The sequence below is a fragment of the Trachurus trachurus genome (genome assembly GCF_905171665.1).
Source record: "Trachurus trachurus genome assembly, chromosome: 8".
Taxonomy (NCBI): domain Eukaryota; kingdom Metazoa; phylum Chordata; class Actinopteri; order Carangiformes; family Carangidae; genus Trachurus; species Trachurus trachurus.
This window is the reverse complement of record NC_139905.1, coordinates 5,398,352-5,413,131: the sequence shown is the minus strand read 5'-3', so window position 1 is coordinate 5,413,131 and position 14,780 is coordinate 5,398,352. Positions and strand designations below refer to the sequence as shown.

At 43.5% G+C, this 14,780-nt stretch overlaps 1 protein-coding gene across 1 annotated transcript in view; it reads right to left on the bottom strand.

The window, feature by feature from the left end:
• Positions 1–2,191: 2,191 nt before the first annotated feature.
• ngfra (nerve growth factor receptor a (TNFR superfamily, member 16)) overlaps positions 2,192–14,780 on the bottom strand; it is a 43,188-nt gene continuing 30,599 nt past the window's right edge. Inside the window, exons 4-6 of the mRNA XM_083977532.1 lie at positions 12,957–13,185; positions 9,433–9,638; positions 2,192–2,463 (exon numbers count right to left, since the gene is read on the bottom strand). Of these exons, the coding sequence (XP_083833658.1) occupies positions 2,411–2,463; positions 9,433–9,638; positions 12,957–13,185 (488 nt within the window). The 3' untranslated portion in view covers positions 2,192–2,410. The remainder of the gene's footprint in view (positions 2,464–9,432; positions 9,639–12,956; positions 13,186–14,780) is intronic.

Here is a 14,780-nt window from a genome sequence, read left to right as displayed (position 1 = left end):
TTGGAACTGGGCTACTGTACCGCACACATTTACACAGAGCGTTTCCTGTAGGTATATGGGGCAAATTATTCCACAGGAGCAACACGCAGTTTGACCACCTTTGATCAGCTGTCGACTGAAGACTGAGATCAGTTGATTTAACGAGTCACGTCTGGTTTGCTGTGCTGCCTGTTGCTTGGTTTGGAACAAAAAAAAACCAAGCAGCCACACGAACCTTTGCAGAATAGTTTGCCCAACACATTGTCCATCCATTGATCTCTCCTTTTCTAATCCTAGCACAACAGCAACAGCAGCAGAAACAGGAACTCTGAGAAGGTTCGTGCCTCTGCAGGAGTGAGTTCAGTCCAGATCAGCTACAGTATATTCCTTTTAACAACCTTCACCTACAGTACTGTACTGTACTATGTCGACTGCTTTTACTGCAGGCAGTGGGTGGGCGGGGGGTGTAGGTGAGGATGTGGGGGTGAGGTGTTGGCGGGGGGGGGCAACATAAAAGAAGTCCTGTGTGATAAAAGGTGCCACCTGGCTTTAGAAGTGCTTTTTATATCACCAAGGCGATATAGTAAATGTCAGTGGATGTGTAATGTGGACGTTTGGAGAGAGAGGATGGCGGAGGGAAGTTGAGAGAGGGGGGGGGTCCTCCTCTTCCCCCTCCTCCTCCTCCTCCTCTGTGTTGTCCGCACGCAGCATTAATCCAGAAGAGAGGCGGCAGAGTGGAGAGGAGCACGGAGGCTAAATGAAGCTGAAACCCTGAGGTAATTACTACCTGCCTGTCAGGAAGTCTCTCTAATGGGCCCCGTGTTGACAGCAGCGCCGGTGACGATGCATTAGCGCCTCAGAAACGCTGTTTATCAGCCAGACAGAGCTGCAACGCACCGGTGGGGACGTGCACATAGAAGAGGAGGAGGGAGGAGGTGGTGGGGATAGTGTAAAAAAAAGAAAAAGCGATAGAGAGAGAAGAGCGTTAGCCTCTGAGGGGTGTCCCAATTTTCCACTCAGTTAAATGTAAATTAAGATCGATGGGATTCCCCCTCCTTTCCTTTTATGCACACTTTCTATTTTTCTTTTTTTTTTTCATCGCCAGATTCATTAAAGTGTGGGTTTAATGAGCCGCGCTGCAGGCTGCGTCACCGCTGACGCCACCGCTCCTCTTTTGGTTCTTCATCTTTTTCTTCATCTTCTTCCCCTCGGCTCATCGCAGTGAGTCAGCAGAGCTCCACCACCGTGCACAGAGGTTCCTCTCTCTGTCTCTCATCATGTTGCACCCTGCTGAGTCAGCGATGTAACTCAACCCCCACCACCACCACCCCTCCCTACAATATGAAAGTTAAACACTCGACTAGTAAAACAGCCGACAAATATTACAGAGCATGAAATTACTGAAACAAAACAAAGTCAGAGGAGAGGAGAGGAGAGGAGGAGAGCACGAAGAAGGAGAAGAAGCAGAAGCATCCATCTCGCTCTGGTTGATGACCGAGTGGGCGACGCCGCAATAATTGATCTTTTTTTTTCTCTTCTTTTTCTCCTTCACTCAAATATGAGTCACACTCGCATCCCGATGACACGAACATTAAACAAGAGAGCATGCCATGGGACGCGTCTGTGGGTAAATGATAAAGAGAAGAGAGGAGAAGAAACTTCAGAAGAAGTTGGGAGTGACTCACAGCTCTCCCCCCTCCTCCCCTCCTCTCCTCCTCCTCACCCTCTCACTGCTTTTTGAATCACACACGACGGCGGGGGTTGAACAGAGAAAATCCTATGAGGAGAGGATTATCTGAGAGAGGGAAGGGGAGTTGGGGCTGAATAGAAAAAGAGGAGATAACTGGAGAAGCTTTCTGCCGATTTTTTTTTTTTTTTTTACCTTTGAGGCACATTAATGATTCACAGCAGGAGGAAAAGAGAGGGAAAGAGGAAAGATCAGCTGGCAGTTAGTGGGAACGATGATGTCATATGTCAACATTAGATATTCAGGTGATAGAGGATGAAACCCGGCGTGTCTACGATGACGATGACGATGATGATGATGCATCTGCAGATAGTGATATTGCCGTATACAGGTCGTGTCCAGGCACTGATGCGGAGAGTTGGACTCGATATATAAATGCAGGGATGAAGAGTCAGACTGTGCCCCCCCACTCCCCTCCTCTCCCCTCCCCCAAACAGAAGCAGGAGGTCCATGATGCAGGTCGAGTCCAGTCTTTGCTCTGAGGCCACTTCAGAGATGAGTTTGTGTTTGTTTTTTGTTTTTTTACACTCTCTCTACGATGTGTCCGCTTTGCTTCTTTCTTGTTTTTTTTTTGGTCCACGGTTCAGGTTCAGGTTCCCCCTCTTCTGCTGCGCTTTCCTCTCTCCATGTCTTCAGTCTTCCAGCTCCTCTACTTCCTCTTCCTCTACTTCCTCTCCTTCCTCTTCAGACCACATGGGGAGGCGAGTCGGGCTCGGGGCCGCCGTCCACCCTCACCACTGCAGGGACAGAGTGAAAAACAGACACACATGATTAACATTTGTTTCTTATTCACACGTATTCTCACTTTCTTTTTCTTCGTCATGTGTTACCAGATGCCTTAAGGCTGTGGAGGTATTTCCTTTCTAAGGTTTCTAACATTAGAGGCTGTCCCCACTAAAACCTTTATAAAAATCTATTTGCTTTGTGATATTCTCATCTACTTTGGAACAGTTGCAGTCAAGTAGCTGCTGAATCTTTATACATAGAGAAGAGTGAGGAAAAGAAGTATTTGATCCCTTATTTCAGTGGTTCTGACACATTTTTACATCAAAGACCCCTAAACTGACACAAATTAGATCACGGACCCCCCCGCATTGAACAAAATTTTTAAAAACAAACATCAGAAATACACAAATATTTGCTCTGAAACTGAATAACTCTACTTTTTTAGTCAATGAATGTTCAAACTGAGGCCAATGACGTGAATTTTTGGAAACATTTTAGAGACATTTATAGAAAAATGTAAAATTTAAGATAAAAATTCAGGTCAAAATTTTAAAAATTCAAGAAAAAAAAGTGGTGAAATTTTGGGGACCCCCTTGAACCCTTTCATCCCCGGACCCCACTTTGAGAACCACTGCCGTATTTATATTTATTTATAAAATGTAAATTAATGTATAACCTTTATATAATGATGATATTTTGGTTGATATTCTGTCTTTCTCTTGTAAAATTAACTTACCATTAAAAAAACCTGAGGACCGTGCATTTCTTTTGAGAGGGGGAACAAACGTACAAAATACTGTCATGGTGTTTTCCACTCCACTGTGTAAGCAAGAGGATAAAAATGTCTTTTTTTTCTTTTGGTTCGTCACAGTTTGCTCAGGCTTAGGAAGAGTCACAATGTCCCTGACACTGGAGTTATATTGTCTGAGGTCGAGACCAAGGTGAAGCACGTTGACCGTGGAGCTTTTCTTGATTTATTTTGGTCTGTGAAGGTGAACCTCACCTCCAAAAAAACCCTATAGGGCTTCACAGGTTTTTCATTCATGGACCAAAAAAACAAAACATGTTTTCCATCACAACCTCCATCCATATTCTCTACGAACGCCCCCCACCCTCACTGTCTCTTCCCCACACTCTCACCCGTCCAAACCTTGTTAAACTGAAATCATTAGCCGGGACACAAACGCTCTCTTTTCCCACAAACTTCTTTAACCTGTTGTCAATTGGAAAGAAAACCATGGAAACGCCTCGGGAATGCAGAGGCGTTCCTGAGAGGACACCCCCCTCACCGCCCCCCCCGGCTCTGGTAGTGGTGTGTGGTGGTGTTTTTATCATCTTTATCAATGCAGCGTTGTGCCAGGAAAGAGGAGGACAAGAGGGTTTGTTTTTAAAGCTGCAGATCGGGGGGTGGAGGGGGGGATTGGGGGGGGGGCACTTCCTGTTGTATCCTGTCACAGCCTCCATCTCTATTCACCGTCCTCCTTCTCTGCATATTTCAGTGATAAAACGCTCTGAGGTCACTGCGCTCGCCACATTAATCCACTGTGAGTCTGTGCAGCGATGGCTACGGTCCATATCCCTGCTCTCCTCTTCCTTCCTGTATAAACAGGCGCTCTGGAGACATCATCATCATCATCATCAGTGACACAGAGCAGAGACACACAACTGACGCTGACCAGAGCTCAGGCATCTGTAACACACAGAGTCCAGTGCGTATATGCACCTGTAGCCTATAGAACGAATCGCCTTGTTGTTTACAACTACTTCCAGGTAGAAAACCAGCATGAGAACAATAGTGACAGACGAGAGTTTCGCTATATAAATCTCATTTTCACATCATTATCACCGTTTAGACTAATCTGATGTTTGTAGAGTCTATAAAACCAATGATTGGACAAACATTACTATTTCTGTGTGCACGTTTTTCATGGTTATCGTGAATTGGCAGGGCTAACCGTTACCTGTTAACTGTAATAACTCAATAAACGGTCCATGAAAATATATTTTTTCCAGCAGATATCTTAGTTACAACATGACTGAGCTAACTGGAGTAGTTTCATGTCGTGTCTGACAACGGGAGGGTTTTAACAGCTGACATCCTGGTGTTAGCTTAGCTACCGCCGTTATTAGCTTAGCTGCTGCCGTTAGCTTAGCTACCGTTAGCTGTCCCTGTCAGCTGCAGCCACTGATGTTTTCTAGACACAGTGATTCCCCCAAACTGAATAAATACCACACATAGCAACACAAAACACACACACAGAAATATTAGCCTAATGTTTCTAAAATAATTTCAGATTTGTCTAAACGGTGATAGGGCGTGAAAAATATGATATATAGCCTAGCTAAACTCTTGTTCATTACTAGGTACTGTTCTCATTCAAATTATGTGCTGGTTTTCTACCCAGAAGCAGTTGTAAACAACAAGGAGATTCCTTCTATAACGCTGTTATTTTCTCTCTTTTTTTTCAACAATGCAACTGTTTTTCTGAAGCAGCGCTGCACCTCCCTCGCTCTGCAGCAGCCACATGCCCGTCCAACGATTTATAGAGTTCAACCTCATCCGGGGGAGAATCAATACGAGCTGTCAGTCAGTGAACCAGTTCAGTCAGCTCTGCTCTGAAATGTGAACTCCCAATCGCTGCGATCGCTTTGTTACCGACCTCTTTCTTCTTCATCTTCATCTTCATCTTCCTCATCTTCTTCTTTCTTTTTCAATCAGCTCCTTCAGGTCTGCCCTGATTGGACCCTAAGCCGCGGTAAAGCTTTGAAATCTCCTGATTGAGATTGGACTCGAGACGGAGCTTCGTAGTAATCACAAGAGCTCCCCGGGTAAAAAAAAAAAAAAAAAAAAAAAAAGTTAAAGAGCGACGGTGAGATCGTTTTACTAATTAGAAAAGTATATTACTTGTTTTCTCATTTTGTGTCATTATCACTATTCCACTTAAACCCCCACAGAGTCCATGAGTGGATGGATTAAGAGTCAGCAGCAAATGTTAACTCCCCATCTTCTGTTTCTGTTGCTATGGCTACCACGATGGATGCAGCAAATATTCCAAATGCATCTTTTATGAGTTCCCCCAAACTGCAACATTAGAGCTTTTTGTTTATTTTTAAGAGAGATGTTGCAACAGTGGAGGATTAAATATGTGGATTATCTCAGATGTGCACGAACAAACATTGTTGATTTCATCGTTCTCCTTCTTTTTCTCTATTTCTCCTTCTCAGTAAACTCCTGACAGTTCTGAGAATACTTGAGTAGTTTATTAAAACTTCCTGATGAGGCAGGACGACATCATCCAGCCTCCAGCCTCCAGGCATCTTCTCCTCCTCCTGTTATTGAAACTGGATTAGCTCGTAATTCGTTACATGACTCAGCTCATTATCGCTGCAAGTCACTGCTGTATACTGTTACACACTGAGTAGCTATAGAGCCACTGCTGCAGACAGACAGAGCTCCTTCAGGCAGGCTCTCATCTGGTCCACAAATCACAGACATTTAGTTAAACTATAGTTGAACCTCTCTCTCGACGCTGGTTGATTACAGTGAAACATTCAGCCTGAGAACCAAAAACTACTGGTTTTACTCTTTATTCTGCAGAATAACAAACTCTGCTTCTCACAATCTGGACTTAAACGCCTGTCACTGTGATTTTAAACCCTGACGTCTGGCGAACTTGTTCCTCTTCATCTGGATTTACCCCCCCACCACCCCTAGCCCTCCTCACCCCTTGAGCCTCCTTTGACCGACAGTTGCGTTCACTCCATTTTGTGTAGCCTGTGAGGTCAAACTCGGGGCAGGGGATGCACAGTTACACAGAGACGTGAGTGAGGGGTGGGTTGGTGGAGAGTCCTGTTTAAATTTTAAACACATTCAATATGCACAACTCAGAGGAGGAGGAGGGGGAGAGAGGGAGGAAGGGGGGAGGCAGCACAGATAGATGGCTCTTTTTAATGGAGATGAGCAGAGAGAAACGAGGAGCGCTCCATCCGCAGCGAGGAAAACCCTCTCTCTCTGTGAATGTTGTCAGTCAAAACACAGAGACGTTTTCACACGTCTTTAAAGCTTATTTGACTTGTTTTGACTGGAGGAGTTCCCATTATTTTAGCCGCCAGTAAAAATAAGGTTCGTTGGAAACAGGAAACCCATCCTGCGATTATCATGGATTTATTGTGCAGTTTCTCAGCCCCCTTGCGTATTTTAAACATGTCCCAGTTGGTCGCGGAAGAACCAACAGTCTGATCCTGCATAAGAGAGAGGCCCTTTTTTTTTTTCTTTTTTTTTTAATAGCTTCCTCGCCCCACAGACAGTGTTAATGCCAATTAGCACGTGCTAAACGCCGAACGCCGGATCAGGTTTTTGAAAAGCAGCGAGGCCTGGATCCCGTCTCGCAACACCTGCTAATGAGGGTTAACAGAGCAGTCATCCTCTCTGTGGCACCGCAACCCCTTCCTTCGCCCACCCCAAAGGAAAGAAAGAAAGAAAGAAATTCCTTCTTTTTGTGTTTTGTAGTGGGCTTTGCATTTGTGTGTGAGTGGGAGAACGGTTTTAAAAAAAAAAAAAAATAAGCTTTTCCCAAGCCTCATTAGGATGTAATTGGTATCCTAGACGAGAAAAAACACAGCGCCGTGGTTTGTCTGGATTGTCGGAGGGAGGATTTTGTCAGCTGTGCAGCTTGTTAGCACATTATTATACATGTAGAGCCATTTCTCTCAAAAAGCAGAGGAAGGAAAAATTAAATCCTGAGTCAGTGAGAGGGAGGGAGAGAGAGAGAATCCTGCAGGAGTAACAAGATCATGGCTGAACTTGAGACTTCCTCGTCTTCAGGTAAAAAGCCTGTGAGGTTTATGCAAATAGATCGACAGAGAGAGAGAGAGGGAGAGTATATCTCTCGTCTCTTTAATGTGAGTGAGTATTAATGGGGGAGTGGGGAGGGGGGGTGCTCTTTGCTCTTTGTTGGTGTGCACAGGTCACGTCTCACTCCTGCAGCATTTTGCTTTTATACTCTCCAGTCGGCTGTTTAAAGGTTATCCTCTTTCTGCAGGCGCTAAGTACTGTGTGTGCAGCCTCACTCTGTATTTGACTCATGTGGAGGCACTTGGGTTGTTGTTTTTTTTTCTACTGGAAAGTGCATCATTATTAGTTGTAATACAGGTAATAAAATCTCCCGGAGACAGCAAACATCGACTGCTTATCTCCTGTTTGAATAATATTTGCTGAAAGTTGCACCACCCGGATGTGTGAAGACGTTACTGAGCAGCATCTTTACAGATATGTGTGTGACACATTTCAAACGTCTGCATCTTCTTGTAGGCAGCAGTGAGGTTGGAGAAAGGTGTTGACAGATGAATAAACACATAAATAATCACACTTATACCGACATATATGCTACAGCTCTGGAAAAAAAATAAGAGACCACTTTCACAAATGTTTCTTAAAAGCATCTCTACATGTACGTGTGACAGTCATTCTTTTCTTTTCTTTTTTAAATACCAACACAAACACAACTCATTCTACTTAATGAGACACTGATGAGGTCATCACCTGAACCACATCTGGGTTTATAGGAAGATTATAAAAACCACTGCTGGGATTAAACAACAAAAAATGATTTATAAACTCTAACTGAGTTAAAATATTATTGCTGTGTTGTTTAGGAATAAATATGAACATGTTTTCTTTGCATTATTATTAATCTAGGTCTGAAAAGACTTGATATGTTTTGTTATTTAGACTAGTTTAGTCATTTTCAGCCAATAAAAGCTCTAAATGACAATATCTTTGTTTCAATTTTGGGGAGAAATGTTGTCGGTAGTTGATAGAATAAAACAAACATTTTTTAATTTAATTTTACTCAAACACATACCTATAAATAGTAAAACCAGAGAAACTGATCATTTGGGGAGTGGTCTCTTAATTTTTTCCAGAGCTGTATATACGTATATTTATGTTTTCTCCTCTGTTTGTGCAGCAATTAAAGGTAACTGTGCAAAATAATGTATAACTTAACACCCTCCCCTCCGTGTGTTTGTCTCTCTGGATTGCTCTGCGTGACGTTAATTGGCCCACACACACGGTGAATTATAATTTATAACGGGTCGTGCAGAATGTTGGTTTTACCGCGCCATGCCATGCAACGCCACGCCGCCACACCCCGACACGATCCGCTGAGCTCATCTCACGGAAAACCTCTCAGCTTCCAGACGACGTGGTTGGTGAAAGTGAAATGTGTCCTGCAGACAGAGCCCCACCCAGAATAATTTATGAGCCCCAGGAGACGGTTATATAGACTCAGAGGAGCGTTGAGGGGTAGTAAAGGTAAATATAGATCAGGCGTATACAGTTGGCGCGCCCGTCCTTATACATTACACTTATGTGTATAGTGATATGTCGAAACTGTGTCAAACATCTGTCAACGCTGATTCTCTCTGCCTCATATTGAAGAGGGGGGGCGAGTTGTTTAATGGTCTAATGTTCATCGCAGGCCTCGTATCCGTGTTACTGCACCGCCTCACATTCCTGAAGCCTAATGCAACGTAAGGTTTGGCCTCACCTACAGTATCTGCTCCTGGCTCCCTGCTGCTCCGTGATAGATCTGTTTTGATCTTGATCTTCGCTCCCAGGAAGACTCTTGCACAATGATGAAAAACCCCACTACACATGCTCCCCCCCACCCCCCACTAGATCTCACCGCAGCATCTTGATGTAATTGATTATGACTTTCTTTGGCAGCAAGAATCCCAAAAGTGTGAAGGGAGGGAGGGAGGAATACACCGCTGAAGCAGGTCTGGGCTGAAAACCTCATGTCAAGTTTCTGTGACAAATAGACTGGTGGTTTTTGGGGGGGAAAAGCACTCGGCTCTTGTCGTAGATGTGATTTTAAATGGATGAAATTGGCATCAATGTGTGTGTTCGCTAATCCATTTTGACAAAAAGTGAAAATAGTGAAACGAGGCGTGTGTTTAGTTTGAGGCGGGCTCACCTATCTGTTCCTGTGTGTGTGAGGAGGGCCGAGTCTGGACGTCGGCCTTGGCCTGCTGCTGCTGCTGCTGCTGCTCCTGCAGACTCTGACTGTCCACCGAGATGCCGCTGTCGCTGTGCAGCTTCTCTCCCTCCGGCGTCACCATCTGGTTGTTTGTGGCCGCGCGGTTATTGGCTGCCTGCTTGTTCTGCTTGCAGCTGTTCCACCTGTGGAGAAAGTGGCATCAAAGCAAAGAGCCGGATGAGCCAGGAGGAAACTATAAACTAGAGTTGAGTGATGATAACGTAATGACTATGAAATATAATCAGAGGCAATAGGACCAGAAATATCAGTGGAACATGTTTGCATTTATGCTAAACCTGAACCGAAACTGTTAGGAATGAGTTAATCTGTCTGTTTACAGTATGTTTCAGCATGAGCTACATTCATTAGCATCTCTTACCTGCATTAATTAGCCAACTGTTACCTCCAGCATAACATAAACTAACTTTGTTCATCCACATCTACTGTAGCATCTGCTCAGTGTTTCTCTACAGTGTGGTCGCCAGCCCTAGATGCTTTTAGCGTTAAATTCATAACATCGCCTCTTTACCTTTCCCAGCTGGCTACACACTAGATGACTTTAAACCCCATATTGGACCTTAATCTTAACCTTTGATGCCAGATATGCAACAGAAAAACCACCAGCTGAACAATCTGAGCATCTCTAAGGAATATAATGAAATCAAATACATAACCCTAAGTAGCAAAATAGACTTTTCATATAATAAAATATGCTGCAATGCAAAAGCAGTGTCTTTTCTATCTATTTCTATAGTTGTCTGATCATTTACTGGTGAGGATGCTTCTTTTGCGACGGCTTCACTCTCTTGCAGAACAATATAATGTTCTTACTCAAAAAGAGCAAAGACCTTTTGCAAAATGACTCTTTTGAAAGTTTTAATGTGCCAGTCAGAGTCATCAAATCAACAATAGCGAACGCCCTGCTGCTGCTAATCGACCTGAGTCATTGTGGTAGAAATGACTGTGAGTTTCATGTGAAATCTGTCTTGTACAGTAAACCACATGTTCTCCATTAGAGGGATCAATTATTTTTTTTGTTTTAGCCCAAGAATAGAAACAGGAAACTGTAATGAATGAATGAAGGAGGGAGGTCTGGTCTCGGAGCTTTAAGCTTTAACAGTTCTCCAGCGTTGTATGAATGAGTCATGACTCGATTATTAAAATATTCATGAGGAGGGGCTGAGTGGTACGGTACACTGCAGTTAACACCTCTAAGTGTTTACTTCTAAAAATATTGGGTGTTGGGAAGAAAATGCACATCATTTTTGCAGTGTGTTTATGCATGACGGTAAGTGCATGAGGAGTATTTGCACAGATGTGTGCGTCTGCGGGCTGATAAATCCGACGCTCAAATTTCCCCTGGTCGGCACTTTTCAAACAATCAATGCCTTTAATGAGCTTGTTTACTCGCTTCAGATGTGTTTTAGCCGAAGCTCCTGTGTGTGTGTGTGTCTGTCTGAGTGCCTGCATGCATGGCTGCCTGTCCTCGCTAATGTGTTATAGTGTATGTGACCTTTATATCGCATTAACAGTTGTGACCTTTATTGTATTTTTCTCATCTGAAGCTCATTGAGTGATTTTCTGCACACACACAAAAAAAAAAATAGGTCAGACCTCTTTGGCCAGGACAGACAGGCCTGAATATTTCACCAGCCACCTTCCTGATGTTCTGCAGCCTGGGGCCACATCTGTCACTCCAGCAGACAGAGAGACACCACCGCCGCCACTGCCCCAGATCACACCACGTCAAACCCAATTGACCTATGGCTAAGCCACGCCCCCAAACACGATGAGCCAATCACAGTGCGCATAGCTAGCCCATACACTCGGACATTCTCTGCTTCCACGTCCATTGAAATGCATTGCAGTTAGTCAGTTTTCATCCGTTTTTACATGTTTTTTCTTGACATTTTAAGTTTAAAATGGTCAGACGGTGTTCATGGGGTACATGCAACTCTGACAATACGTATCCCGAGAGGCTGGGCAACGGGGTGGATTTCTTTTTTAAACCTTTTCCCAAGCTACATCTCAACCGAGAGAAGTGTCTGCTCTGGATAAAGTTATGCGGTAGACCTGCAACACCAACTAAACGTGGATAAAATGAACAAGGATGTCTACATCTGTTCTAAGTTAAGTCAACAACGTATTTGAGGCGACATATTGTCAGAGATGTTTAGATGTTAGCCAGTATCACAACTAAGCATAAAGCCCGCTAGCTTAATGCTAACGTATAATGTAAAACTTCATAGACAGGCTAACAGAAATTAGCCCGTCGCTATCTGCGTTTCGCGGCAACCGACAGCCATAGCAGTAAAGCTGTTGAGTGAAGTGAAGTTTTGGTGACTTTGAGATGATATTTAATCTTTCTGTCCCCAAAAATCATCAATTGCCTCCGGTGAAATGTCTCCTAGTGTGACAGCTGCCATAGCAACTCTCACCGAATGTTGACTGTTTGTCCGAGTGAGTGGAGGGGGCGGGGCTTAGCCATATAGTCCAGTCATTTTATGAGAAAAGGTTGAACAAATTGCAACAGAAGCAAACTCATCTGATTTTGTATCCTCAGCATGTCCTGAGTGAGGGAAAAAAAGCCCCGAAGAATCCCATTAGGGGAAAGTTTCGAAAAACACCCAAACATATCCCATTTATGTCGCATATAAAACATTTTTTTCACGTGAATAGGGTAAAATTTTTAACCTTTAGATATCTCCATGAAAATTACTGAGTTGATTACTTACATTAAGACAAACAAAAAATGTATTACAAGTTTTTTGAAATTCTTTGTTAACATGAGCAAATTTGCAAAAATTGTTAATGTTAACAAGATTGAACAAGACATTTTCACCTGCTCTACTCAATGTTTAGATCAGGTGCTGTATGAATGCAAATTATCCATACGTAATTGGATTATGCACTGTTGGCTCATGTCATACCTGCTCTACTAAGGATGTGGCTGTCTTGAAAAATTGCAGTCATCTTGAAATTTAAAGTGGTCAAATTATCGGTTGACCGATGGAGTCAACTCATTCCAATTTTCATGCAGGTACCACCACAGCAACTTCATATACATGTGCCGTCAAAACGGTGGAATTTATGCAAATTTATGCAAATTTGCTCATGTTAACAAAGAATTTCAAAAGACTTGTAATACATTTTTTGTTTGTCTTAATGTAAGTAATCAACTCAGTAATTTTCATGGAGATATATAAAGGTTAAAAATTTTACCCTATTCACGTGAAAAAAAATGTTTATATGCGTATAAATGGGATATATGTTTGGGTGTTTTTGGAAACTTTCCCCTAATGGGATTCTTCGGGGCTTTTTTTCCCTCACCCACGACATGCTGAGGATACAAAATCAGTTAAGAGTTTGCTTCTGTTGCAATTTTTTTAACGTTGACCCCTTTTTTGGCCTAAAATTACTGGATTAATAGGGCAATTGTGCTTTTGTTCCCTCAGACTGACCTCTTAAAGACGAAGTACGCCACCAGGCCGACCACCACGGCGGCCAGGATGGAGCAGTAGATGGGGATGAGGTTCTCGTTGAGGCCGTGGCCAAGGAAGCGAGGAGAGCCGGCGCTCGACGTGGTGGTCTCTGGGCCGGGCGGGGGGCTGTCCGAGGAGGAGGAGGAGGGGGAGGGAGGGAACACGTCCATGTCCGAGGTGGGGGTGACGTCTGTAGGCATGTTGGGATCTGTGTGGAGAGAGAAGGTGAGAGAAGTTTGTGAGAGAGGAGAGAAACTCACGCAGACGTTTACTGTACTGACTCATCAAGATTAAGCCTCTATGTTAAAGGTCCAGAGTGTAATAATCTTCAAGGTTTACTGGCAAAAGCTGAATATACAACCCATATAAGTGTATAATCGCTATAAAATAAAATTTGTTTGGTTTTCGTAGCCTTATAATTATTCTTTTACATATCCTTCCTCTTGTGTTCAGGTAACCAGTGTCCCGTTTTCAGGTTTTTACAGTAATGCATAAAAGTACCACATAAATATGTTTATTGCATCAAGGCTTTTTGACTTTGTCAGGAACCTCTATTTAAACAAAATAAAACACACACAAAAAAGTTTGCACAATATTCTCAAAATGCTCTGGTCTTTGACTCGCTCTTTGACTCGGTTATAACGATAAGAACAATAGTTAGAGTTAAAACTGAAATCATATGTGCAAAACCAACCTTTTCATGGATAAGGAAGCCTAACAACGTAACCAAGAGATGAGAAACAAATACGATGATAAATAATTGTTTTTAGTGTGTTTTACAGCTATTTAAGACTCGGGTCAGAACCGACCCCAACACAAGAGATGGTAGCAGAACGCAAGAGGAAGGTTACATTGAAGACAAGGGGCCCACACCATTAAAACCAATATTTTAATGGATAAGGAAGCCTAACGATGTAACCAAGAGAAGAAAAACTAATTGGATGAAAAAAATAAATGTTATACAGCTGATTTAAAACACGGGTCAAAACTGACCCTAGCATCATAGATGGCAGCAGAAAGCTGACACAAGACGAAGGATATACATATAACGGTAAGGGTCTTGCTTTAGAGAGCGTCGCCATCTTGCGCCGCCATGTTTGTACGGCAGCCCGAACGGAAAATCCAGCCAGTCAGAGAACACATTTCACGAGTTCCACGTTCATAAATAAACCAACGAAGTGAAGAAGTAGGAAAACGGCAGACATACTTTATATATGCTCCTGAAATACTCCCAGTCGTCCCACAACAAACATGTTTGGGAGGGGTGAGTGCGAGCGAGCGAGTGAGTGAGAAAAACTAGAATCTGAACGTTGGATGTCACGGTTTCCCCCCCGTTTTTCACACTGGACCTCTAAATGTATATTCATTCATTCATTCAACTAAGTGTTGAGATGTCGGGCTGAGGTCGGTGCAGGAATCCTGCCGTGACGAGACATTTTTGGTTATCTTTTTCTCCCAGAGCTTGTTTGCACCGAGTCCCCCGGACCAGATGTCCTCGACTCACTGCACACATGCTGCAGCTGTTTCTGATACACAGACAGACACAGAGAGAGAGTGAGTGAGCGAGTTCTGGCTGAGTTGTTGTGTGCAAAAAAAAAAAGAAAAAGCAAAGGAATGTTCCTCAATGATGCATTGAGAGGAGGCAAGTAATATGTCACCCGGCAGCCCCACACCGTGCGCCTGGTTTCCACTCGGCTGTTTGATATCGGCCTCGTTGCATGACGTTAAGGTCAGGGAGAACACAGAGCGGAGGCTTTACGGGGGTCATCACGTTGCTGCAGGAAAGCTGCTGCTGCTGCTACT